The 27,609-nt window shown below is 46.7% G+C and overlaps 3 protein-coding genes across 12 annotated transcripts; 1 reads left to right on the forward strand and 2 right to left on the reverse strand.

The window, feature by feature from the left end:
• Window positions 1-5,988, reverse strand: LOC149351715 (uncharacterized). Its single transcript, XM_089581075.1, has 3 exons — window positions 4,928-5,988; window positions 4,674-4,854; window positions 1-1,018 (listed from the first exon to the last, which is right to left on the reverse strand). The coding sequence occupies exons 1-3, from the start codon at window positions 5,070-5,072 to the stop codon at window positions 418-420; spliced, it is 927 nt and encodes a 308-aa protein (XP_089437201.1). The 5' UTR covers window positions 5,073-5,988; the 3' UTR covers window positions 1-417.
• On the forward strand, window positions 5,295-27,410 carry LOC149351716 (uncharacterized). 7 transcript variants are annotated; one of them, XR_016290626.1, is made up of 4 exons: window positions 5,295-6,777; window positions 9,655-15,192; window positions 16,764-24,964; window positions 25,872-27,410. XR_016290626.1 is itself a non-coding variant. In XM_089581069.1 (2 exons), exon 1 carries the CDS (start codon window positions 5,434-5,436, stop codon window positions 6,745-6,747), a length of 1,314 nt encoding a protein of 437 aa, XP_089437195.1. In that variant the 5' UTR covers window positions 5,295-5,433; the 3' UTR covers window positions 6,748-6,777; window positions 9,655-16,050. The 7 variants fall into 7 exon arrangements, 5 of the variants coding, with proteins under 5 accessions (XP_089437195.1, XP_089437197.1, XP_089437199.1 ...); XR_016290627.1 differs by lacking the exon at window positions 9,655-15,192 and having other exon boundaries at window positions 24,812-24,964; XM_089581069.1 differs by lacking the exons at window positions 16,764-24,964; window positions 25,872-27,410 and having other exon boundaries at window positions 9,655-16,050.
• LOC149351717 (uncharacterized) lies at window positions 13,599-23,170 on the reverse strand. 4 transcript variants are annotated; one of them, XM_089581079.1, is made up of 7 exons: window positions 22,050-23,170; window positions 17,093-21,431; window positions 16,793-16,937; window positions 15,523-15,586; window positions 15,020-15,114; window positions 14,115-14,359; window positions 13,599-14,033 (listed from the first exon to the last, which is right to left on the reverse strand). In XM_089581079.1, the coding sequence occupies exons 2-5, from the start codon at window positions 17,290-17,292 to the stop codon at window positions 15,059-15,061; spliced, it is 465 nt and encodes a 154-aa protein (XP_089437205.1). In that variant the 5' UTR covers window positions 17,293-21,431; window positions 22,050-23,170; the 3' UTR covers window positions 13,599-14,033; window positions 14,115-14,359; window positions 15,020-15,058. The 4 variants fall into 4 exon arrangements, with proteins under 4 accessions (XP_089437205.1, XP_089437202.1, XP_089437203.1 ...); XM_089581076.1 differs by having other exon boundaries at window positions 15,020-15,186; XM_089581077.1 differs by having other exon boundaries at window positions 13,599-14,359; window positions 15,020-15,186.
• Window positions 27,411-27,609: the final 199 nt, after the last annotated feature.

The following is a 27,609-nucleotide window of genomic DNA, read 5'->3' on the forward strand; positions in this document are numbered from 1 at the left end:
GACTAGCACCAAATAAGGTTTATGCAGATTTTATAAACCAACAGCAAACGACTGAAAACAATAGCTTAAAATTGCACTACATTCAAGCCTAAATGAAAAAGGCAGAAAAAAGAAAACAATTAATTTCAATGACAAGGAAAGACAAAAATGGGGAGAAAAACATTGCAATTGCTGGTGTATACAAAGAAAATAATGTGGATATAAAAAGGAGCATGAAGGTACGTACAAATGACAAACACACCACTTTAAAAAAGGAAAACTGATCGAAATTCTGAGTCCCTGAGAATTTCAAATAATGATGAAAAAGGCCAATATAGGTAAGCTACGCATTGAACGAAGCATAAAACTAATGCAGGACATGGAAAAAAAATTGTTGTATGTCACAAAAAAAAAACCGCTTCATTCATATTAAACATCTCACACATATCCTTCAAAGACCTTCAGGAGTTTTACCCTGACCTCAATTTGTTGGTGCGCAGGCACCCTTCTCAACATTTTTCCTAGAGAAAGCACAAAGTGATCAAATTCGTCAGGTCCCTCGCATGTGTTGAGTGCCTCAGTAAGCTTCCCTAGATGGTCAGCTATAGCAACATCATCGGCACTTCCCTGATGTTTCCGCTTCCTTTTGCCCTGCATAGGTGTCACTGAAGAAGCCGCGGGAGACAGTGAGTCCAGAGATGCCTGGCCAGACGGTCGTGAATCACTCGTGGAAGGCGACTCTCGCCGTGTTTCCATCGGCTCGTCAACCACTGTTGCTACATGCAGGAGTGAGACCTGCGACGATTCACTGTTGAGGTTCCACTCCTGCAGTTCAATGGCATCTTGCGCACATTCTCCTGCTGCCAGGCTTTCTTGGAAGTCTGGCTGGCTGACCTCTGGCTGGCTGACCTCTGGCTGGATGGCCTGTAGCTGCCTGACCTCTGGCTGGATGACCTGTGGCTGGATGGCATGTGGCTGGATGGCCCATGGTTGACTGGCCCGTGGTAGACTGGCCTGCGGTCTGTAGTTGCCCGAGGTCCTGTAAAAAGAGTGTACATGTATATGCAGCATAAAGTTCATAGTGTCTTCTCTCTCAAATGTGTTTATATACATCAATGAAAGGTGATAGTGTACTTAGTCATACATGCATTGTGGCAACACCAAGAACTGTGAGGGGAGGGGCTAGGTTTATGTTGTGATGGCACATGGCTGTCTCACACACTGAGCACATTGTGCAGTTCATCGCCTAGTCGAAACAGCAGCTGTAGAGCTGCAGCAAACCTGTATTATCGCATGGCATTCCTGCCGCCACTTAATGAACAATATCTTGTAGTGTATAATGAGTTAGATGATAGCATTGCTTCTGATGCTTAGCTATCGCTCTGCAGGTGATGTTCTTCTGATGCTTAGCTATCGTTCTGCAGGTGATACAAGAACACATTGTATATAAAATATATAAAGCATATTGCAAACTGCCCTGCTTTTCATGCACACTAAGCTTGGTTTGGTTTATGAGGTTTAAAGTGCTAAATAACTCGTGCTCCGAGGAACACCATGGTGAAGGACTGTAGGTAATTTCGGCCGCCTGCAGTTAATGTGCACTAATATCACACAGTATATCAGCGTCTTGCCTCCATCAAAAACGTGGCCTCTACGGCCAAGATCGAACCCCGATTTCCTGGCTCAGTGGTCAACTGCTCTAACCTCACAGTCACCGTGACGCGACATACATGCATACCAAAGAACAAACCTTACCTAGGCAATGTGTGAAAACCTGAAACCCTCAATGCGCTTTTCTAGCATATGTGTTGCAGGGAGCAGGGCTTGCTATATGTCCGTCACATGCAATGTTTTTCTGTCAAGAAGAGCTAGACGAAGAAGTGCAATTTGTGAAACTGAATCCTGCATGGTCATTCAGAATGCAATGTGAAGGGTTTTAAGCCCTGCAAGTCAGATTTCAATGTGACAAGTATGTTGTACAGTTGCACACATATACAGTAAAACCTCGGTGATACGTTCTTTTTTTCTGTTGTGGGCAAAAACTTATTATCCGAGAAAACATATGATCCAACCCACCTAATTTCGAGAAATGTAACTGTTAAATAAGGTAACGAAACATTTATTGACAGTTTCGCTGTATAAAAATGTTGATTGGCATTTCTTGGCGCAAGAGCTGAACAGACCCTGTCCCAGTGCTCCCTGAGTTCAGTCCGCGCTGTGTTTAGCGTGGAAGGGAATTCGTAACGCATCCGCTCCGTTGGCGGCAATGACGAAAGTAACCAAAATCTCATCCGTGTCATTTTCGGACGCTTCGTCCCTTTGCACCCAAATATTGTGGGGAAGCCACCTGGGAAACGCAGCTTAAAAATGCAGAAACACTGTGACAATCAGCCACCGTGGCGGCTGATTGTCGCAGTGTTTCTGCATTTTTAAGCTGCGTTTCCCAGGCCAAAAAAAACCTTCTCCTCGCCCTTATGCACCGCGAAGAAACTTCAGCGTTTCTCCTCTTCACATCGCGTCCTCGCAGAAATGGCTGGCACAAATGCTAGCGCACCGTTATTTTCTTGCTCTGGGTGGTAATGGTAATGCTCCGCATTGTTGCAATGAAGCACTGTAGAAAAGCCACCACAGCGGGAGACTGCTGCAAAAACCATGTCGCGTGTCCTTTCATTCGGCCCACTTGAAACGTACATGGCGGTTGGTCAATAAACGTATTATACGAACACAAATTTTCGAAATTTTAAACGCAGTAGCCGGGAAATTGTGTTATCCAGGAATGTATTAACCGGGAAAAATACAGTGTCACTCAACGGGACATCTTTAATGTCCATGATTTTGAGCGTACGAACCGAGAAATCGCATGAACCGGTAACGTATCAATGAGGTTTTACTGCATATTGGGGCTCAAATTTGTGTGATTCTGCGCTGTTTGCGTGCAGTATGCAATCCTTAAAGCATTTTGCAGCACCATTCACTGTGTTTATTGGTATGTTCGTGCTTCATTGCATGCAGCTCATTCATTTTGACAGTATTTCACTGTGAAGGCTATGTGTTTGGTGTATAGAGGAATGGGAAGCTCACTTGTTCATTATTAGTTCATATTTGCTCACACAGCTTTGTTTGTGGTATTTTGAATGCGAGGTAACCTGTGACACAAGCAGGCATACCTGCTTAGAATCAAGAGTTTGGCTGTATCACTGCATCATTGAATACAAGAATTGTTCAGTTTTGTATGTGTCGCATTTATTTATTGCTAATCAAGCTCATATGCCCTTCACACCACACATTTTGAATATGTCTCTTTGTCTAAACATACCTGCAAGGCCAGTCACATGTATGTCATAGGAAGGATGTGGTTTCAGTGCAATGCTAGCATACCGCTGGTTGCCTGATCATTCTGAAGCCTTGAAGGAAGTCTTCATGTGCAGGCCTGCAAGCCTGTCGAACACATTGCCTGAATTTTGCCGATGTCTTTCTATAGTCTGTCATTTTTTGCTTCCCTTCATCCACAAAAGTAATCATGTAGTGCATGAAAACACAACCCAGGTTGTCATTTCTGAAATGCTCTTCGGGATGTCAGTACGCTGGAAAAGCGGTGGGTACCTGGCGGCTGGCAAACCCAGCTCCTCCTGAAGGCTACGCAGATGCTCTACCACTAGGTCAGAGCTCTGTGATATTTGGTTAATCAGTTCTCACTGGCTTGTTACTTCCTGAAAGCCATTCAAGGGCTACAAGTCACAAATGAAAGGTCTGGCTTAATTTCAGCCACCTCGCAATCTGGGTGTAAGAGTATTCTAGCAAAGAGTTTGGCATTGGTAGCAGCTACTTGATGCACTTCCTTTCTCAAGGCCAGCTATAGCACTAGGTCTTCTTCACACAATACAAACTTCGACACAGTGCAGTGGAATTCACATGAATTGTAACAAATGAGCACGGATTCCTGTATGTCACATTTACAAATCCTCACACTGTTGATCTTGCAAAACAAAAGAAACTGCTCTCCTCAGTAATACATCCACAACAAAGGTGCACATACAAACCGGCTGCACTAGACAAGATTTAAATTTTTTGATCAATTCTCATACGTAGTCAGACAGCGCACTGAAATGTAGAAAGTGACCAATTAACAAAAATGTATCCAAATTAGTGACATGCCTTAAACAATCTGTAATATGACATCAGTACCGAAAACTTATTGCATGAAAGGAACCATTAAACAACGTAATGTATGGCAGATAATTTCAGTGCCTATTTGGTTTATAATTAGCGACAAAGTAGCCAGCAATTAACGAGGCACCTGAACTCCACGTGCATTTACAGTTCTTGATTTTCATAGACATCTCATAGCCGTGACTCGGCGGCTTACAATGAACCCATTTCAGAATTCATTAAATTGGCTTTCCCGCATTACATACTGCCCTGCGTCGAATACATAAGACCTGTGTCGAATTTATAACAAGGAGTAATCGATAACAGCAACTGCTACTTGGTCACGAGAGAAGAGCAGGCTTTTAGTACGCACAGTTAAATTCGCAATACCGTCACGTTCAGTTTTTGTACATGAAAGCGCGTCGCGTCAAACAGCGCTTCTCACACACGCACATGGATCGTTGCCACGGCGAAATCGCGGCACTGCACACGTTCCTCTTCTAGAAAAGTCAATACAGCAAGAAGTATTATATCAATGAACTTACGGCCTGGTGCTCATGGCATCCCTCAAAAAGAGCAGCTGCTCATAGTGAGGCCACACTGCCTCGGATGCCTCTACTTCCTCTGTGCCTGCGCCGCTTTTCTTCCCGTTTTTCTCGGCGGTAAATAGGCGGCGGAATTTATCCCGCAGGGATTTCCAGCGCCTCTGCACTTGATCTGTACTTTCTGCGCGATTGAAAGACGAGGAAAAGCACATTTCAGTTAATCAGTGCCAGTCACAAACAATGCATCGGCTTACCTTCAAAAGGCACTCCCGGCAGTACATCAGCCGCCACCTCCTGCCAGAGCGCGGCCTTGACGTACTTATTTTTGTGGAGCTTGTGGCTCGCAAGCCACAAAGAGGGGCGCGCCTCCACTGCGGAAATCAGGCGTTCGTTATTCATAGTTTACAAGCCAAGTGACGTCCGCGGTGAAAGTGATCGAAAAAACGGCGGGAAGAGCCGTGCCGAATGCCGAGAGAACTGCGTTCTCCGATTGGTTGCACCGCCCGCAAACCAGCGAGGCGCCGGCGCGAGCGAGGCGCGCGCGCGAGGCGCGAATATCTGACATGGACAGATATTTGACAAGCGCCAGCGCCAGCTCGCGTCTGCGCGTCGCGCATGCGCAGACCGGCTCCGGCGTACGCTGGTGCGTAGGCGCTGCGCTGGTGCGCCTCGGATGTGTCATGGAGATGGGCCTTTAGCGTTCGGGCGTACGTGTTCCGCAAGAAAGTATACCATGCAGATACAGCGTGTTTGTGTGTGAATGACTGTGACCACGAAGACCATGGGGGACCGTGCGTATGATCTTAGTGACGTTAAGTGTGTGATCCGCGCTTTGCTTATTGCCAACGGCGGCCCTATAAGTTGTGCTACCTTAATGAAGGACTACAATGCACAGGAAGGCCGCCCAATGCCCTTCATCAAATTTGGTTATCCAAACTGCTTGGCCTTCCTTGAAAGCGAGCTAAATGACATTGTGCACGTGCAGGGCACTGGGGACAACGTGCTCATCAGCGCAAAGCCCGACGAAAGCGTTCGGCATCTACAGACGTTAGTCCTAGCTCAGAAGGCTCGTGGTCAGCCCGCCCCGCGTCCTGTAGTCCGTCCACCACGGGAACGGGCCAGCGCTCCGCAGCTTCCGGAAGCCATGCTAGAGAACATACTGAAGCTCATGGCAGAAGGTGTGCACACGCGCGTGTTGCGGGACGCGTACTATCGGCGCTTCGGTACTTCACTCGACGTCGAGCAGTACGGCTTCGCCTCGCTGGAAGACTGCGTGGCGCGAGTCCGATTGGAAGCAGAGAATTATAAAGGCCTGCCCGAAGCTATCGTCGAAGTGTTGGCGCAGTATCCGGAGGGAATTTACATGTCACGCTTCGCAGAGGCTTATGCACGTGAGCGGGGCCTTCCGCTCACCGTGAGGACAATACAGCTGGTGGGCCTTTGGCCCCGACTTTTCCGCGCGTTGAAGCCCGACTCTTCGGGCGATGTCATCCTCCAGCCGGCCGTCAATTCATCCGCCACATTATTGCCTCCGGAACCCCTGCCCGACCTGTCTGTCATGCATGTGACCGACGTGTGCGGTAGCCCCGCCGCACTGACTGTGGCTCTGCGGGCACCGGAGAGTGAGTCGCCGCTGGCCCTTCTAGGGGCGGCCATGGATCGCTTCTACGGGCTGGAGGCCTTCGGGCCACCGTTCGACGCGGAACCCGGCCGTCCATGCGCCGCGTTGTGCGCGGAGACTTGGCGCCGCGCTCGCGTGGTCACGGTGACAGGTGACATCGTGCAGGTAGAGCTGGTGGACGTGGGCGTGCGCCGGTCGCTCGCGCCGCAGCGGCTGCGGCCTCTGGCGCCGCGTTTTACTGAGCTTCCCGCACTGTGCACGGTGGCTACCCTCACGCTGCCGCCGGGAACGAGAGCATGGTGCGAGACTGCCGGCGAACGCCTACGCGAGCTGACCCAAGGTTGCCAGCTGATATGCCACTTCGATGGGGCTGGCGTTGAGCTACAGAACGCGCAGGGAGTGTCTCTGACGGAACAGCTGGCCAGTGAAGGCCTGTGCATACCGGCCTGGTGATGTGTGCCACTCTCGTATGGCAGCCCCCAGGTATTGAAACTGAAATTGTGTATACATTCTTGCATGATGGCTTGTTTCTCAGTCCCAATTTCATCACTTTTTATTGCTTACCCTCTTCTTCCTAGATTCTTTCCATACTCCTCCCGCTGCAGACAGGGTGGCCTGTGGGTGGTTTCAGCGAGACCCATGAGCATGGCTTATGGCTTATTGAAGCGATAGAGTATGTTGCCATGAGCATATCAGCCATCTCGAAGTAACAGCGCAAAAACATAGACAGGACACATAGAATAAGAAGACACCAACAGCCCTCGTGGTGTCTTCTTATTCTATGTGTCATGTCTATGTTCTTGCGCTGTTACTTCGAGATGGATCACCAACAAGCCGAAGCTGCAGTTCTGGATATCAGCCATGTTTCATGGTTTCATGATATATAGTGCTTAGAGTGCAAAGTTCATTTCTTGCAATGTGCGGTTGCATCTGTTGCGCTGCCTTCACAGAGCCACTGGTGCAATATCAGTCCATGCACCACTGCTTGAGCAACAGCTGGCTTATGGTGCAATGGTGAGCAGACATGGCATATATGGCATCACTCCTGGAGCCCCACACATAGGAATAATAGAGAATAGATATCAAGTTAAGCAACAAAAGCCAATTACTGGGACTTACATTTACCTGCCTGTACTGCTCATACAGGAAGGATTTTTTTTAGGATGCCATTGCTTGTAAGGCAACCCACCTATTCGAAGGCTGTTTCTCTTGACACTCTTGCACAAATGGCAATAAATTGCTGCACTTTATTAGCTTTCCTCACTCTCCTTAACACTGCTAGCTATATGAAAAAGTATCTGTGGGGTTAAACAGCCTTGACGTTGTGGCATGTTGCTGCTGAAAACTACCACACTCACATATTGGAAAATCATTATTTCATGCTGGCAGCTAGTCAAGAATAGGAAGAGACCAAAGAAATGGGCTGGACACAATGGCACTGTCAGCTGAAGTTTTATTGCTGAAGAGAATTTATACATGGTAACACTGGTTGCATGTGCATTGCGAGGGAGGTCCCACAAAATAATTTGAGAACCTTTTTCTAGGGTACCTAAAATCATGCACAGATACACTGTCTTGTGACCGGTTCCCTCCTGACAACGAAGTTTTTGTGATCACATTCTGAAAGATTTCTTGCTTGCTCAGCATCAGTAATGGCTGGCTTATATGCACTGGGCCTCTTTTTAAATTATGGTATGCCGCAGCAATCTAGTGTGCAGTCTGTTCTCTGTGCCCAGACAGGATGTCAGTTTTGGCAAAACTGAGATGTAAACACACTTGTGGCAGTGCTCTCTCATGTGCAGTCCTGGAACATTCTTTAATCGATAAGCAGTCTCCATCATCATCATCAGCGCAACTGTGCTCACTGCAAAACAAAGGCCTGTCCCATATCCCCCCAATTAACCCATTCCTGTGCCAGCTATGACCACCTTATGCCCACTAACTTCCTAATCTCATCTGCCCACCTGTCTTTTTGCCCCTCCCTGCTATGACCCCACTCCACTAGCTTTAACAACCATTTTGTCTTTTCTCCACTTTACATGCCCTGCCCACGCCCACTATTTCTTGACTTCACTTGGAATGCCATTACAATCTTGCCCTGCTAATACAGCCCCCATTGATATGGACAATGTTTCAGGGAACCAAACTTTTTCAATGCATTTATGCCTCGTTAATCTCCCTGTCTGGAGAATGTACAGAACAAAAATGCACAAAACCTATTGGGGCCTGTGTATTTTTGCCATTAAATATAGACAGTAGCGAGAACAAAATCATGATTGCACCAATGAGATGTTTCTATTCCTGTATTTTGAAAGCAGGACACCAGCAAAAGGCAAAGCGAAAGTGAAAATGCCTTAGTGGTGACCCTCCCTCGTGCTTTCGTGCTTTACAGTGCCAAGGTGCCCAGTTGATGCTTCCTTAAGATTTGCCGTATTGTATGAATTGATGTGAAGAAAACTCGGTAGTCCATGCTGTGTTGCCAGCCGCATTTAACAGCTGCCAGCAACTGGGTACAAATTTACTATTGTGCTCAATATGAGCTGCAACGCACGAGCTATGGCAGAAACTCAGTTCACGAAGCAGTGCGTGCTCAGTGGGGCTGAACATTGATGCATTTAGCTGTCGATGGAAAGAACAAAAGCACTGGATGGTTGTGCTAGGTGGGTGCTATGTGTGAAGGCGCACTGATTTACTATAAAGTAAAAACCTCAGTTGGCTGACTTTGGACAAGTTTCAATTCATAATGAGTGCGATACACACTAGGGGTTCAGGGCGTCTGAAGAGTCATAGGAGGGGATAAGCCACAGTTCCGGTGTCATCAGCGTTGACCATGTGTGGTCCGTGCGCGAAAAAGCTATCGCTTTAAAATCCCAGATAGGTCGGCTGGTATGGCAGCTTGGCACAGCCGATTGGTGTAGTGGCACCGGCATGCGACGGCCACCAGAACCAAGACACGCCGCAGAGTGCCACTGAGCCTGTAATAACTCTATGACTGAGCCTAGAGGTGGATGGCTCGCGAGATGCGGCCTGTGCTAGCAACAGTATAGGTTTGTGCCGCGAAGTGTTCATGCCTCCGAAGTTATATGTGTAGGTCTCCAGACTGCTAAAGGGAGCCAATTAAGCTTTAGCAGCACCATTGCGAGCAGCTATAGAGTAGAAGATGACACAGAGCTGCTGCTCAGCACCGTCCGTGTTCATGCCGAGCGCACGCAATGTCCTGTGTTCGCTGCACAGTGGTGGGTGGCTGTAGAAGGCATAGGCATAGCCCTGCATTTTTTGTGTTCACCTTGCGCTTGAATTCTGAGTGATATAATAGGTGTCTATAGACATCTAATTGTAGTTGTATGTTTCTTGTTTCAGATGATGCGTCAGACATTAGAATACATTGATCACCACGTGATGTTCGCTTACGGCTGCTAAATAATTTTTCCATTGAATTTCTTCTCATGCTGTTTCTATTTCGGTTTCATCAACCGAATGATGGCTGTGACGTATAGTTCCATGTGTAGTTCACAATTAGGTCACGTTAGACCAGCTCAGACTGGAACCACCTGCCCGCCTGCATCGTCTCCATCCCAGAAACAGAAGCATTCAAATTTGCGCTTCTTCATCACCTACGTTAATAACTATCCTTATTTTGTATATTTACCTGCCACCCCTATCCATAACGCCTTGATGGCCCTGTTAGTGATGAAAGAAATAAATAAAAAAGAAATAGGTATCAGCGCCGCGGAAGAAAACAAACAGCTGTGCAAGAACGCTTGCTCAAATGTTTATTTTTTAGGCTCCTCTTCTTGTCTAAGACACTCAGCGGTATTTTGGCAGTGTATGGTAGCACTGAAAGCATTCCCCTGGGTGCAGGCCTGGGTTTTGGCTGCAGGTTTGACAGAAAAATACAGTCTCCTTCCTGCCTCCTTTGGTTTTGCGGTCACTGCACACCGCGCAATCTTTGCTGCTTCGGCCTGGGAGCTTGAAAATGAAATGAGGTCTGCCATCCAGCCTTTCCTCGCGATCCAAACGAGCAGATGGGCCCCGTTTTTTAGCGCGGGCCCTCACATCACCGACCAGCTGTTCGATGAGGTTCCGGCGGTGGTGGAGGTGTTGCTGCTCCTTCAGGCCCTGTTTGAGGTGTTGTAGTCTCATCAAAATGAAGCTGTTTACAATCGAGACTTCCAGGAGCCAGAAAAACAGCTTTCTCCACCATTTCATGGTCTTGCGGGTAAAAGCATAGCTGGCACAATAGTGGTCAGCCCTGTCGACAGCACCCATGTTCTCAGTGTAGTCACTGATCACCACAGGCTTTTGCAGAGTGACTTTCTTGCCTCCTGCTTTCGAGCGCGTCTTTTCCGTCATTGATGCATTGTGCGCCGAACTAAGCATTGTCACTTGACGTTTATCCCGCCACGCAAGTGTCATGTATGAGTCTCCTTGGCGGTAAGCCGCCACTTCGCCTTTCTTCAGTTTTTTCTTCAGCTGCGGTGGCATTTTTTTCCTGTTGGTCATTACAGTGCCTGTTAGCACCACGCTCTTCTGAAGCAATTCTTCTGCAAGAAGTGACGAAGTGTAAAACCTGTCGGTGTAAATGTGGTAGCCACTGCCCGGTGTAGCTAGCTGCAATTTCGCCAGCAGGTGCAGAACAATTCTGCATGTAAAGGGGAGATCGGGACGGCAGACGCTCTCAGTCGTAGTGCTGCCGTAATAGGGCTCAATTGCAGAAATATACCCTGTCTGGCAATCAGCTAGAGCAAAAACCCGCATGCCCCATTTTGTTGGCTTCTGTGGGTTATAGCACTTGAAAGAAATCCGCCCTTTGAAGCCGACTGTACTCTCGTCGACACAAATTTTTGGCCCGGCACTGAAATGCTCTCTACATTTTACATCAATGTAGTGCACAATGCCCCTCACCTTGCTGCCACGAGTTGGTCGTTCGGATGAGGCATCTGTGCTTGGTGAAACGTGGAGCATCCAAAAAATCTGAACAAATCGCTTGCGCTTGAAAACATGCGGGAAAAAAGGCATCTTCTTGAGCAGGTCCTGGCTGAAGTACTCCTTGATTTCGGGCTTTGGATTCAGTGCCATGTTGATTATTACGCCTAAAAAGGCCTTGAATTCATGTACGGACACATCTTCCCAATCCTTCCAAATTGAATGCTCTGGAAGAACTCCGGCATTCGAGATTTTCTCAAGCGCATAGCGGTTGGTCTCGCGCACAATGTCCTCAATCAGTTTGTCCGTAAAGAACAACTGAAAGTAGTCCAACTTGCAGGTTAGGTTGGAGGCGCTTACTTGAGGTCCCGGGTTCGAAACGGTGAACGGAATGGGTTTGAAGTCTGGACAATTTTTTGGGTAGGCCCGCCAGACTTGCAGGTGGTCTCATGTCACCAGAGCCACAGGCTCCAGAGCAGTCGTCGTAGTCATCGCTGCCACCACTTGATTATGTGGATTCGCTGTCTTCGTCATCTGATGGCGGCACATAGTTCTCTTCTTCACTAAAATCATCTTCACTTTCACTGAAAGCTTGGCAATTTTTGCCGTAGAAAGCACTCGGCGAGAAGGCGGCCATGCTGTGCTACGAGCGGCATGTAAACAGAACCACAAGACGCTCGAAGGCTTGCTTGTGCGAAAGGTCGAAAACTTTTCTGTGCTGCCATCTAGTGTAAAATTTACAAACAAATTTTAAAATATAGTTTAGTATGCTACAAGAGATGGCGCGCCATGCAAATTTAGGAACTCTAATTTAGCCGAAACGTGTGCGATTCAACTGTGGAAGCGCTTGTCGGGCCGTGCCAGACAGCGGACTGCTACGGCCGAGCAGCGTTGTCGGGCGGGGCCCAACTAAGGACCGCAAAGGGTTAAAAGGGCTTCTACCCAATAGGAAGGGATGGGGAAGGTTATGGGTGGGATGCCACCGAGTGGTGTTGTGCAGGCCCAAACAGAATGATACAGTACAGGTCAGTGTTCTTGGCAGCTTGGGCTTTGTCAGTGTAGAGGGTGGTGAAGAACAAGTGTTTGTGATGTAGGTTAGGATAAGTGTGCATCTGAAGTTGGCCCCATGCATGCCACAGCTTCGGCCTTCGTCAGTGTTGGGTCTGGTGGTGGCGTTGTTCTTCTTTGTGTATGGTAATATTCTGTGATTTGGATGCAAGTGCACAGAGCCGCGAAGACGCCCTCCGTGTCTGCTTCCTCCTCTGCTTCCATCAACAGCACCCAGAAGGTTGGTGCTCGGACGAGCGCGTGCGCGCTCTCGTTGCCAGGAAGTGAGGCATGACCAGGGGCCCAAACGATGCGCACAGTGGGGATATATCGGGATTGATTGGTGAGAGCGCATGCACAGTCTGTACAGATAAAGATTCTTCGCGAATGCGTGCCACGCAGTTTTTGAGTTTGTAATTATTTTGTATATCGGACTGGCATAGTGTTCATCATGTGTGCCCATGTGGTGTGTGGAACTGAGTGCTACCACAGTGGCGGTCTCCTCAGCCATTGTGCTCGAGATCATGCCCCGAACGGAGCTCATAATCTGATTTGAGCCAGTTGTATTTGTAATTACTAGTCCCTTAGTGTCTGTGCCCGACAAGAATTTTGCCGCATCGACATATATAGGATGTTTTGATCAAAGCCGTATTGGCACATGACTGCCTTGACTCTGGCTGTCCTACAGCCAGCATGGAGCTCGGGGTGCATGTTTTTGGGACTGGCGCGACTCTGATCTTAGCTGCCAGTTTGAGCGGCGTGGTGTAGTATTGTTGCTGCAATGGATTGGCCAGGTCTGGATAGCCTTGTCGGCGCAGAACGGTCCAGCGTATTCTCACGTCACCAAGATGCCTGAGCTGGCTGGTCCTTTGGGCTTCCACCAGCTCTTCTGCCATGTTGTGTAGGCCCAGCTGGAGCTGGCGGTGTATTGAGGTGTACGGGTGCAGTCCAAGGGCTGTCTTGACCACCGATCGCAGGAGGACATTCAGCTGATTCAGCTCGCTTCGAGTGGGTCGTTGATAAGGTGCATGGAACATCACATGGCTGATTAGCAATGCCTGCACAATTCACATGGTGTCACTTTCCTTGAGCTCCCTTTGTCTGTTGGAGATGCAGTGGATCAAGAGAGCCAACTGCACAGATTGCTTCTGGAGCAGCTGTACTGTGTAGGCCATTCGGCTGCTTGATTATTGGTACAGGCCCAGCACCCGCAGACTGTCTACTCTAGGAATGGGAGTGCCTTCAAAGTGGAGGTCGATATCAGGGTCTTCGAACGCGCACAGATAACGAGCAATTCCAAATTCTCAGGAGCGCACATAAGTTCCCTTTTAGTCGCATAGTTCTGCGTCACTTCTATGGCTCCTTGAAGGCTATCTTGGATGTGGCCGTCCAAGCCTATCGTCATCCATAGCCTTAGCAGCATGACCCACCATGCATGATCTCATTGCATCGCTCTGACCACCAAGGGACGTTTTGTCCTGTATCTCTCTCAAAATTTGCAACTGTGTACGAGCCTCACCTCATGGGCCTCCAGCATCCACATGGGACGCCTGGTTCCGGCTCTGCAGTGAAGCAAGCATTGTTTGTTTGTTTGTTTGTTTATTAATACTGTTAACCCTATTGAAGGGTCATTACAGGAGTGGTAGGAAAAAAAAAGAAAGCAAAAATACCAACAAATCTGTCATCAAGCGCATTGTACACGTAACAAGTCATGTCCACACCAGCTCCTCTGTGGCATCAGCTTGGCACACCATATGGCCTTCAATCTGTATTGGAAAGACAACCGAACTATCCATAAAAAATCAGTACTTCAAGAAACAGCAGTGAAAAAATTGTTGAATACTTACCCTTGCCATATGGGCCCTGATGTGCACAGGTCCTGACCTATTTGTCGAAGTTGGTGCTCCTGATTGGTCACCAGATGTCCCTCCCTGCTTGTCCTGTAGGCCTGCATCCAGGGCGTGGCTTCCCTGTGCATGGCCTTCACACACAGGCCTACGCAGAAGCCTATGCAGCTGCGTGTGCACAGGTGGCAGTGCTTGGGGGGTGGGGGACAGTGGTGATGCCAAGGTGCTGGCGTGGGCCTCGATATCTGTATGTGTGTTATTGCAGTGTTCTGAGTACCTTTCTAGGTACCGGAATAATTACTCATTAGTATTCACCCAAATGCAGTCATATGTTTAGAAAGAAAAGCTACACAGTTGATTAGAAAATCATCATGCTCTGGGTACTGTGCCTGGGACCACCCGCTGTCCAGTGCAGTTGCTCTGCCAAGCAAACCCCGATGACTAACAGATGGTAGGCCGAGAGCAAATCAATGAGCAACTTGAAGTGGGAATGGTGCATGTTCAATTAGTTCAGAGACACTTTCGACTGAGTGCCTGTGCGGAAATCGGGACATTTTGCATCTATTACGGTTCTTTTTCAACCTTTCACTTCATTTTGCAGCATCTTTGGTACACATACTTAAAAGAGTTTACCTCAGGTAGCCCTCACTGAAGCGTGCCTACGAAGCATGCTGCGACTTTGCCACTAATTCATAATTATAACGCTGTGGTGACAAAAGTGGACTTGTCATTTCGAAGGAAGCATGTTCCTTCAGAGTAAATCTGTAGCTACGAGGAACAACCGGTGCAGTGATGGTAACTGATGATTTGCTGGAACAACGGTTTAATTTGATGTGTCACCTTGCTTTCAAGTGCCAACTACATGAGGGATGGAAAGCTGCTGTGAAGTGGTGTATGTCACAAACCTTGATCCACGTAATCATGATCCTCAACAGGTGGAGGAGTCACTGGAGGTGGCGTGGAAGCCTGAGTGAACAGGCGATGGCTTTGGTGCACAGGCCTGCGCAAAAATGGCAGTGCTTGGGGGTGGCGGACGATGGCAGTGCTGAGGTGCTGCTGTGGATCTCGATATCTGCATGTATGTTATTGAAGTGTGTTGTGAGCACCTTTCTAAGATACTGGAGTAATTATTTATCAGTATTCACCCAAGAACAGCCATATGGTAAGAAAAGAAAGCTACAGAGTTGATTAGAAAATCATCATGCTCTGGGTACTGAACCTGGGACTGCCCGCTGTCCAGTGCAGTTGCTCTGCCAAGCAAACCACAATGGCTAACAGATGGTAGGCTGACAGTGAATTTACCAGCAACTCGAAGCAGGAGTGATACAAGTCCAATTAGATAAGGAGACACCAAGTACCAACTACACAAGGCATGTAAAGCTGCTGTGAAGTGGTGTAAGTCACAAACCTTGATCCATGTAATCATGCTCCTCGACGGGTGGAGGCGGCGTCACTGCTAGCGACCTGGCTGCCTGGAGTGCAGATCAATTACATCACCTCTTGCATCATGTTTTAGTTGCAACATGTTGGCTATTGAGGCTTTCAGCAGTGTATTGCCATGTCAAATTGTGCGTGAATCCTTCGACATTAGATCATTAAATGCCTTCCCCCAGGGAACACCAAGCAAAGGTACTGGTTTTTTTTTTATAACCCTGTGTGTAACACTGTTTCACAGCATGCTAACAAACCCTACAAGTCTAAGCAATCTTTGTGATGCATGTTTATGTGTGTGCACACCTGATTAGTGCATACTGTTTGCTGCCGAAAGCTAGAAATTTTTTCATCATGTTCACAGAGTGGGACCCACTAAAAGTGTTTAGTACATTTCAAACAGTGCACTACACATCTTGCCAGCGTAGCTCTGTGCATTTGTGTGTTGTGAAAATGTGCACTTTCTTGCCCTCAGTAATTTGAATAAAAAGGGTTACTATATGTCTTCAACGTGTTCAACTTTCTGTAGGCCATCATATGCTATACCACGTTGTCGGAAGACTGTTATGACAATGGCACAAAACTGCGCAGACACTTTAGCAAATAAAGTGTTGAGAGGCGAAAGGACACTATGCCATGATGACTTACGTGATGACATCATTCTTGTGGCTATATCTATACCCAAATTGTACATCTTTCAGGGATCTTAAGTGTTAATTACGCTTAATTACACATTTCTACATCTAAGTTTACACAAATCCGACGTTTTTCCGACCATTCTGTGACAATTTTCACTATCCCGTGACGACTTCCGGTGGATGTGACGTCACACGGTTCCCATGGCTATATCGATGCCCACCCTATTTTAATGCAATTTTGACATTTTGCCTATAATTAATTAACTAATTAACCAACAGTCATCAAACTTGACTTTTAGGTTCATTTTTTTTCTCCTCTATCTAGAGCAACATTGGTTTTCTTCTATCTTTTTTAGCTCCCGAATAAAACACGTGTGACACGCTTTCTTAACGGACGACAGTATGAGTCATTAAAAGCTTTTGCCTTAAAACCTGCGTAACGCTGCGCATGCTTCATGTGCAACCTTGCACTCCTCATCGTGTAATGCACATCTAAAACTGCCTCACAATTTCACAGTTCCTGCCTGCCAGCAAACGCTGTTTTCTAAGAAAAGCTTAAGATATTTCTCATTGCATGCAGACATGGGAAATTCCAGCAAGGTTTCTCACCTGGTGACTCTGTGCCCTCAGCCGTGCACCAAAAATGGCAGGGGCCCTGCAGCCACCGGAGCAGTCCTGGCCGACGATGGTCAGAATCAATGCGTTGACGTTGCTCAGCACTGCTCCAGAGTTCGGCAGCCCTCCGCCTGTTCTCCTGCAGTCATAACACAATCACTGACATTACACAGGCGCACTTCAGTGGACGGACGGACAAGACTGAACATGTAACCCTGTTATGCATTTCATGTATTAATAATGCAAGTCAAGCCTCCGAGACACCTGCTGCGCTCCATAAGCAGGTCAGCTTACCTTTGGTCGGCAGCAGCTAGAGCTCCTGCTTTCTGGGCCACTCTCACGCGCTTCTGCCATAGCTGCCTGCACTCTTCTGGCGAGTGAGTAGCCGGCCCTATGGCATTCAGCTCTGCTGCCAGCTGCACCCACAGCGCCCGCCTTTTGTCTTGTGTTATGCTATCACTGGCCCCATGGGCCAATGTGTGGTGGCACTGCATAAAGTTGAGCAGTGCCACAAGTTCAATTGCACTGCCGTGCAGTGCATAGGCCCCGCGCTGCTCGCTACTGCCGGCACTGCTCTCTTTGGAATTCACTGAGATTCTGACGCTATTGTGTGCTTCATAAGTACTGCTAAAGTCCCTAGATCAGCTTTAATTTAGGTAGTGCCTCCTCTATGTTCGTAGCAGACATACGTGAATGAGCAAAGGCACAAATTTCTCATTTACATTATTAATTTTCTTTATTACAAGACACTTTACTTTCTTTTTAATAACGCATCTGGCAATAATTTGAGGCAACACGTCACGTGATATGCCGAGGGGCTGCTGATACCTTCCCCACACAAAGCGACAGTCAGGGTCCGACAAATCGTTCTCAGTCACAGTGTTGTTCTTGCTCTACCCCCAAGATTCGTTGCTTCTTGCGGGTACAGCAATCGCAGCGTTGTGGAGAACATCACGCAGGTACCATTAAATATCTTTGCTATTCCTGCGACTATTCACGTCGTGTTAGAAGCACTGCCCAAAGCCAGAGCCATATTCCTTTGCTGCCCAATGGATATGTATGAACTGATACACTGAGACCGCAACGAATTTCACTGTTTCGCTCAGCGGCTGCAATGCACCACGCATACATGCACCTATGCGCTGTAGCTGCTTGGCTTTAGGCCCAGCTTCAGTGCATCAGTGCTTTTTGTACTTGGCGCCAAGTAGGAGATGACAGCATTTTTTTTCAATTTTTTTTTTTTCTTCTCAAATGTCGTCAACCGATTCTGTATAGACCTTTTCACAAATTCCGCCGCGCCACCAAGCGGCCGCGCAAAGCACTCTGGGAAAACGGAGCGCCGCGGCGCCGCTCGCGTCTTTTCGTCCGTCTCTCCGACTGCGCCTGATCACCGGAAAGCCTTCCTCTGCCATCTCGTCGCCATCGCTGTTTCTTATACCTGTGCTACACGGGAACGTTCGAATGACATCTGAGTCGAATGACATTCGAAAACTGGAATGACAGTCGGACTCGACGGACGCGCGCGGTGCTACACGAAACCTTCCAAGCGCATTCGAAAGCCTCAGTTCGTTTCCTGTGTACAACGATGACGACGGCGGTGGTCACACTGCTCCGATAACGACACTATCACGGTCAACAGCAGCATGTGATTATAGTGAAATATCTAGTTTACTATAATATGATTGCAGTGGGACACGTTTTTCAGGCCAACGACACCGACGAATCCGATCGGCGGACGGTCAGCCTTGTCGGCGGCTGAGCGAAAGCACGGTGATGAGGCGGCGGTGCAAATATGTTCGCGCTTCTATATGAGCGAACCGAACGGCCATATTTCACATGTGCACACCTGAACAGTCACCAGCGATAAGCGCTTGCCAAATTAATTTCAGTCGACGACGACTCCCTTCCGGAACTTCCACGACGACTAGGCCTAGCGAGTCCGTAGGATATGATCTGTGATTGCGGCGGTTGTGATGAGCGAATCACTAGCTTTAGCGAATGAAAATGGTCACCGAGTGTAGTTTTGGCAATAGTGACCTGATATTAATTATTGCTTACATCGCTGGACACGCATATGATGAACGTGAAACGCCGGTGTGACCCAGACTGCCGAGCCGTGTTTTATGGCCAGCAGCAGTCGTCGCCGTCGTTAGCGTGTGGATGACAAGTTAGGCCGTTTCACTTAAAGCGAACGGTCGCCAAACATACTTCTGGATAAAGTAGTTTAAAATAAAGTACTGGTCACGACGGAGGAAGCCGGGACAAAAAACGAGAAGCGCCGGTCCTGCGCGATGTCAACAGCCCGCGGTTGTTAAGTGTTTCTCAGGCGTGCGATCGCACCATCGCTTCCCACACATTATCGCACTGCCTAAACAAGCACGGCTACAGCTGGTAAAAAAGAAAACAGGTTGATTAATATAAATAAAGCGCCGATTGTGTTTTATGTCATGAAAAGCGAGTACTAACTGTTCGTACGGAGCGATGTAAACAACAGTATGAGTGCAGTTGTCCTCATCGGCGCACTCCTGGGGAAATTTCATGCTGACGCGGTAAATGTTAACTGCTGTAATATATAATCCTCAAGCACTCCCTTAGACAGAACATGAGCTATTTGCTAAACATGACACAGTTGGTTGACACAGTAAGCGTGACACAGTCGGATGTTGCGTTCCGCGGCCACGGATCACCAGCCGAGCACCAGCAGACGCAGACCGGCGTTCTCCCAATGCATGTATACACAGAGCCCTCGCCGCTCATGTGCCCATGGTGGTGGTGAATAACTTTATTCATAAAAGCCCCCGCCCCCCCCCCAAAAAGAAAGAAAATTATGCAGCAGCATTGCGGGCGGCCTTCAGGCTGCCAGTTGTGGCGTCTTGGCCGTACCTAGTCGCGACGCCCTCTGTCCCGGTCACCAGCCGAAGTTGGAGATTCGCATGCGCCCATTGCTCTGTGTAATCACAGCAGGCGTCCGTTCCGCATACACTCGGTGTGGAAAGATCGTGGAGAGACGATCCATGTATCCCTTGCGCCCGCTAGTGTTGAAATGCGTATACCACATATTTTGTGGTGTTTCGAAGGCTTCCACAGGGTAAATCGCCCTTGCGAACCTTGCCAATTTATCCTGCGCACCCATTCTAGCTTCAGCTTCTTGTCCTTGGGGAATACGTGGTATGAAATGTTGATGTCCTTTCTCGTGTTGTTACTACAGCCGGGCACGCAGCACCTTTGACCGCCACCGCGGTTCTAATCTGCAGACATGTCGAATGTCTAAAAAAATCCCCACATAATTGCAGAAAGACTAAGAGATAACCACCCCAGCAGTGCGCTGCAACATTTACACCACGCACGAGAAGACGCACAACGCCTGAACACGGCGGCACAACACAGCAACACGCTTGACAGCAGACGACGTGGGCGGCGACCGCTCCTTTCTCCCATCATGCTTTGCGCGGATCCGCTAGGCGATGGCGCGGCGCTGCAATTTGTGGAAAGGTCTATTGACGTACCTTGGCGCCGCCCCGATTTACATGCAACGGGTACGCCCCGCTCTGGGCAGATTGGCGGATATCGAGAATCGGGCCCTAGATTTTGTGGGTAATCCTGAGCTTGTGGCTGTTTCAACAAACATTGACTGAAGTCACATTCGGGACCACCACACAGAATTCCTTCACAACAAAAACAGTCTGTTAAAACTTTTCTTTACTAAAACAAGAAGCTAATCACAAGAAAAAGATTATAAACTCTAGAATAGCGATACCTGGCTTGTTTAATGTAGTTAATTGCGACAAGCATGCGCAGAAGCAAGATAACACACAAAGGAGGCAAGAATTGCAAGGCCAACATAGCCCTCAGCACAATATTTGAGGGAGGCAGTATCATAGACAGGCAGTGGTATTCTGGCAAAAGGTTGATTAATGCTACATGATAACACTGGATAATGTGGATTGGTTTTGGCAAGCCGTGTGCACTCCATGAGCAATCTACAAAAGGCCTCAGTAATGTTTCTTGCCTGATGTGCAAGTGTATGACCTTCCCTGTACACTGCTGACCACATACATTTGGTTCTCTTTGAGTAGTGGATCACAATGCTGTTAGACAACATTTACAAATACACTGATGCAATAAAGATGCTCTGCTGCCACTATTGTGCACTGCAGGAGAGTAATGCTCAATGGAAAGCACTTTCAAAGTAGTTTCCTTTACTGTGCATTAAAATATACAACCGAAGCCCTCTATATGTACCCAAGCAACCACCGATATCCTTCGGACGGCCGACAGAGGTCTATTTTGGATGTTCTGTACGTCCGCTGAACATCCGCAAACAGCCGGTAGACGTCCGTCGGCCGTCCGAAAGGTGGCCAAAGGTATACGGTTCGCCCGCCGACGGACGTCCAGTTGAGTACGTCCATTGGCGGATCTTTCTCGAATATTCGCATATATGGTGCATGCGTGCTTTTTTTACTCCGCGCAATGCAATAAAACCAAAAACAATGATGCATAGCACGCATATGTTATTGTGGTTGATTATACATCAGCAGCGCAATGGGTTACATTCGGAAAATTACTTAAATGTGACTCTTCAAATGTGGCAAGATTGGGACACACATCCGTAATCTTCCCACCCACAGGATTTCTGAAATAAAAAGAATGCGGCAAATATCAGTCATGTGAAACAAATGGCACAATGCAGTAGCCCAAGTAAAAACATTGGAACCAATTAATAGAAGTGTTTAATGCTGCAAGTATAACAGACAATGCACTTTAACAAACACCTCAATAAGTATAAGGCAATAACAGCTCTCCCTTTTCTACACCATATTTGACAATGTATCTATTCTTTATTTATTTTCATGGGCCTTAGGGCACTAACCTGCGCAGCACTGTACGCGACTGTGCACAGAAAGCCGCAAAGCTTCCGTCGCGAACCACTGCGACCTCACGTGCTTCCTATGGTCTGCCTTTCGCGCGTTGTCACTCTTTATATAGGCACAGTGAACATAGCGATGCCTTAAAAATTAACAAGATGCGAAAACACTCCGTCCAGCAACTTTGAAGAGGAGTGGGAATTAGTCGCGCGAGTTGAGGGCTCCCGCAGCTGTGTGATGTAGGCTCCCGAAAGTGTGAGAACAGCACACACTTGGGGAAGCCATCTCCTCGCGCTTACTGCTCCCACTGTCCTGTGAACGAATGTTATATGAGCATGCTGCATTGTCCTAGAAGCAAAGTTCCAAGAAGTGTACTGGATACATACCTTCGTAGGCAATCACAAGTGCACTAAGCCTTCTTTACACCAAGGTCGACGCAGTACGGGATTCCGGTGTTCCAGAAAAGCTTCAGGCGCAACCCGTAGCTTTCGAATTGCTTAAGTTACATACAACTTTCGTCCACAGACCGAACAAAGCCACATTTTATAATAACAGAGCTATAAAGATCTGCACGACAACACTACGCGACATACCAACAACAGCGCTACGGAGCCGTACTGATGGATTGGATTGGTCTGACCGCGAACTGACATCTATGATGATGGTGATAGCAGAATGCACGGGAGTTTTGATGCTTACGAATGGTTTCAATGGCAAGTTTAGCTAGCAAAACAGTGGACATGTCGCGCAACTCCTCTAATTTGGAGAAGTTTTATAAATATAAAACTAGTCATTGAGTTCTTGCAAAATTCTGCAACACCTTCTTCTCCTCTTAGATAAATTTAGCTCGTTGGCGGCTCTTGCACTGCAGGTAGGAGTGGAATCGTACCAATTTACAAACGTCTTCGCGTCAAACCCTCCAACTGATGCAAATAAAACAGTATGCATACACGAAAGACTCGAATTTTCTGTGAAATAAAAAACGTCCATACTCATGGCCTGGGAAAATACTCGACCTTACATCCTTCGGACGTCCACCTCGTCTCTCATGCGGATATACAAAAGTGGACACTGTCCGTACGTCCGGCGGATGTACGAATACGGATATCCGAAATAGGATTGTGTTCGTACGTCCGATGGACGTCCGATCTCGGCAAAGGACGTTCGGATCTAGCTCGTACGTCCGACGGATATCTGTGGTTGCTTGGGTACACTCAAAATATGACATCTACAGTTCAGTGAAGGGCACCATACCATATGTAGGTGTTGCAATGTCGGCAAATGCCTGAAAGGACATTGAGGGCAAATCGAAGTTGCTCTGTAACAATAGGTTACCACATTCCAATAACAAAGCGTCTATCTGTAAAGAGAACAAAGCTTGTGTACTGCTCAGAGATTATTTGTTCAATGAAGCAGTTGAAATGTGCAAGATTGCCGTGGTGAAGTGCATTGGCAGGAAGGATATTTGAGTCCTTGGTTGGTTGGGGTAATAACTTCATTAGACACACTTCAGTGGATCATGTGAGGGTGGGTGAAGGAGAAGGGTCTTGAACAGGATGGTGACAGGCCCTGAAGTCACTCTAGATGACCAGGCACTGTTGGGCTGCGGCAACCTTCAAGGCCCAACCCATGATGTGAAGCCATGTGGACTTGTGGCGAAGCCACTATGTACACTCAAAATAGGACATCTACAGTTCAGTGAAGGGCACCATACCTATGTAGGTGTTGCAATGTCAGCAAATGCCTGAAAGGACACTAGCACTAATAGAAGTTGCTCTGTAACAATAGGTTACCACATTCCAATAACAAAGTGTCTATCTGTAATGAGAACAAAGCTTGTGTAGAGCTCAGAGATTATTTGTTCAATGAAGCAGTTGAAGTGCGCAAGATTACCGTGGTGAACTGCATTGGCAGGAAGGATATTAGAGTCCTTGGTTGGGGTAATAACTTTATTAGACACACTTCAGTGGATCAGGTGAGGGTGGGTGAAGGGGAAGGGTGCTGAACAGGATGGTGATGGGCCCTCAGACTGCTCTAGATGATCGGGCACTGTTGGGCCACGGCAACCTTCAAGGCCCAACCCATGATGTAGAGCAGCCTCCCATCGCTCCTGTGATTCCACCCCTTGGAAGAGAGGTTTCGGTTTGTTTGGGCAAGTTTGATATGTGTGGTTAAAATCTGCTCTGCTGCTTGGGCTTAAGATTTCTCCCCTCTCTATATATATTACAGTACTTGACTGCATGCAAAAAAAAATAACACTTAAAATGCGCAGTGGTGTGTGCTCATGGAGGGTAAATTGTTTTTCTGAGCATGATTAAGGCGGTTTGAAAAATGGTAAGCAGGTCTGACTCAGAGTTCCCAAGAGGAGTGGGTTAAATTCTTGAACAGAAACTATTCATCACCAATATAATGGTAGAACAGGTTGCAAAATGTTGGTGAAATTGGAGTCATTGGAAGTGCTTGTGCATAAAACTTAGGCCCCATGAAAATTACCATCTTGTACAGCTTTGCTGGCTATTTTTTCTTCAAGTTCAAATCAGAAGTATGAAACCAAACCAAGTCAGGTGGAAATAGGCTGCAATTTTTTTTCACACTAGAATAAATTTTTTTTTCTAGTTACTACAAAGTAATATCATTAGTGCTTTAAGAAGTTATTAGGTGACATGTACAACCAGAAAAGAAAGGTATGAATAGCCTGCACTTACCACTGTCAAGGAGAGAGGTTTGTAACACGACAGCATTAAGGCTGCCATTCAGCAGAAAACCCAGTGTTATCCAGCCAGCATTGTGTCAAAAAAACCCGCTTCACGCGTGTATGTCTGCAGTGAAAGTCACTGAAAAGAGGATTTGTAATTTGAATCAAAAGTCAGCACATATATGAAATTACTTCACTTTATAAAGTAATAGATTTTACGTACAAAAACTTTCAATAAATTTCTGTCTGCCTTGAAACCCATGACCCCTGGGTCGCCATCCGGCATGCGACCAACTAGGCCGTGCAGGCACACTGACTTTGCTGAGGTACAAAAGTGGAAGGGGAGTGATGTGTGGGTGCTGTTGGCTTAATTTGAAGCTTAGTAATGTAATTACCACAGTGATCTAGATATGTGCCAATTAGTGAGAAACTAATTACATTAACATTATGCAGGTCAACTGCAGTGTGGAAGAGTTCAAAGATAAGAATGTGGAACCTGTGTTGAGATAAATAAATGTGTGAACATGAATGAAGAACAGTGACTGTGCTTGTGAAGAGAAACTGCTGCAGAGAGCCACAAACACTGTCATGTCATACCCATGAATGGTGAGCTTAACTGTCCCCTACTTTTTTGGGGAGCAAGACAAGAATTGCTATGCCTCTTAGGTGTTGCGAGTTGTCTAAAAGGAATGAGGTGTCTTTTATATGCACAGTGAAAAGTTTGTGGAAGCCAGTATTGTCAAAATAATTTATTTTCATCACTGTCCTTCTTGGATCTCAGAATTCATTATGCAGCCTAACTGCGAATGATTACCTAGTGCAAAATTACATATTGATGAATATGTCTCATGTACAAAAATAAGGACTTTTTTTGCCTTTCATAGACATTCGGCAGTGGTGTACATGCACATTATTGTTGCCTAGTTTGCAAAGAGAAGTAGCCAGCAGTCACCTCTGCTAAACAGAAAAATGGCAGCACGTACACTGATGGTCCAGTCACACTAAGGGTGTAGAGGGTAAATATGTTGTCTAGGATGTTTCTTAAAATGACCAAACAGCATCCCCAATTTACATGAAGCAAAGTGCAAGAGGCTGAGTCAATGAAAATGAAAGGGATGATGAGGGAGTCATGAAATGTTCAAGCAAGGAAAAGATGAGGGCAACAGTTTCCTGTTCCAGTGCAATGCAACATGCAGTATTCACCACAGATGCACTTCGTTAGTTGCTTCCCAAATCTTGATATTATGTCCCCCTTAGGTGCTGAATCTGCATTTGTAGTGTAGACGTGACCTGAATACTATCGAACTTCTCGTACACAAGGCGCTATAAACTGTAACATGGATGCAGTAAAATGCATGTTCTGAGACTTGAAAAAATCATGTCTAGGTCGAAACACATCAGGTCAGGTATGAGAAATAAACGTAAGAAATAGTTTTTAGTAGTTTTAAATAGTTTGGCAGATGTGCGCAAGCCAAAATTTGCACACTGCTTACTGCTCCTGCTTTTTTCACAGTATCGCCAATGGTCGCTGATGTTCTACCTGGCAGCAAGTGGGACCAAGTCACTGGTGCATCGTCGACTGCAAAGCGAAACTGCTGCGTTGCTTGTATATCCCTCTTCCGGTGATCAAACGCGTTAGCACTGGTCTGCTGCCCCCAGCTGCTTACAAAAGTTTGGCCGCAGTTTACAAGCCATTCGCATGCTTGTTGCTCAGAGCTACAGCTGCTACTACTGTACTACTGCCACTGGCAATCTAGCTGTGCACTGCTGCCAAACTTCATTTATTTTGTGAACTTGTTGAATGATTCATTTGAACTTTTCTTACCAAGATGAAAGAAATTGCCAAGACTCTCAAAGACTTTGATCAATGAGAACGGAATTACGTTCCCTGAAAGATTCTACACAGTTTTGCAGTGACACATGTGACAAAGCAAAAAAAAATTACCTTTGAGGTCAGAACAGTTGGTTAGTGAAGTGTAAAGCTTATTGAAAGCCTGAGAGCAGAAAATATATTTATAGGTCCTTATTAGCCTGGGCAGGACTCAAGGCTGCTGTGCTATATGTGAAGTCATAATAGGCACTGCTTCAAGGCCTTCATATTTTAAAGATATTCATGAATGTGTGCCTATGTTTCTTGTGATCCTTGGCATAGCAACTCACTCTTCTACAAAATTATACAAGAGCAACTTCCTCTGTTATCAGAATATTCAGCTTTTGCCTGTAGTTAGTAGGCTATAGGCTGTTATAGTCATGGGGTATTGTGGACAACTCCACCCAGTTATTGTTCCGAGTAAAAATAGATCCAAGCCCCCAAAAAACACCACAGGTTGATTGTGAAATTGGCTGGGGATGGCAGCACCTCTGTTTTATTTTTTGGCCTTTTCTAGCTTATAAAAGCTCTTGTTTTTAATGAAGTAGTGTCCTTGCCATCAGAATGCAGTTATCTCTCATTACAAGGCAACTTCGCTTTCTTCTCTGAGCCTCTTTGAATTTGCTATCTCATGATGTGAATTGAGTCAGTGTAAGCCGGTTTTGGACGACCACATTGTTGTCCATCTCATCCTAAATATTTGCTAATGTGCTTCTAATTTTGGCAAAGTTAACTAGCTTTCTAGCTGTTTTATAAGTTTTAGTCCACAGGAACAAGATTTACTCTGGTTTTGAATTAGAATAATTAGAGTTGCTTCAACCTGTAACTCTATGGCAAAGTACATTGATGGGAATAAATCTTGGCTACTGACTTTCTTAGTGTTATCGTTTTGGAATTCTCCTTAGATCACTGCTATCCCTTAAAAATATCCACGTCAGTTCGTGATGGGCATTTTTTACCATATAGTTGACAACTGGCCCTGTGCTATGCCTTTGTACTTTAGTCTATTTGTTGTCCTCATCACTGTGCTCAATTTTCTCCACCCATGAATACATTTCCTTTTCTTTGGTAGCCTTTGTATAACTCCTTCAGACCACTGTTCACCTGTGCTACACATATGTCCTTTCACCTCCTTTCACATGTGCTCACATGTATTTAATTTCAATAAAACATCGATTCACAGCTTGTCCTCTGCCTTTGATATTTAAGTTGCATACACCATTGTTTCTTATTTCATCACTAGTGTCCATTTCGCTTTCCCTGCTTTCCATTTGAGAATAATCTGTAAGCTTCTGTTCATTACTTGGTGTGTCTACCAAATTCACTCCAATCGAGTCCTATTTTTTAAAATTTGCTCTCATGGCTTAGATCTGTTGTGAGT

Source organism: Amblyomma mixtum, chromosome 3, assembly GCF_055824585.1.
Source record: "Amblyomma mixtum isolate Tamu chromosome 3, ASM5582458v1, whole genome shotgun sequence".
Taxonomy (NCBI): Eukaryota; Metazoa; Arthropoda; class Arachnida; order Ixodida; family Ixodidae; genus Amblyomma; species Amblyomma mixtum.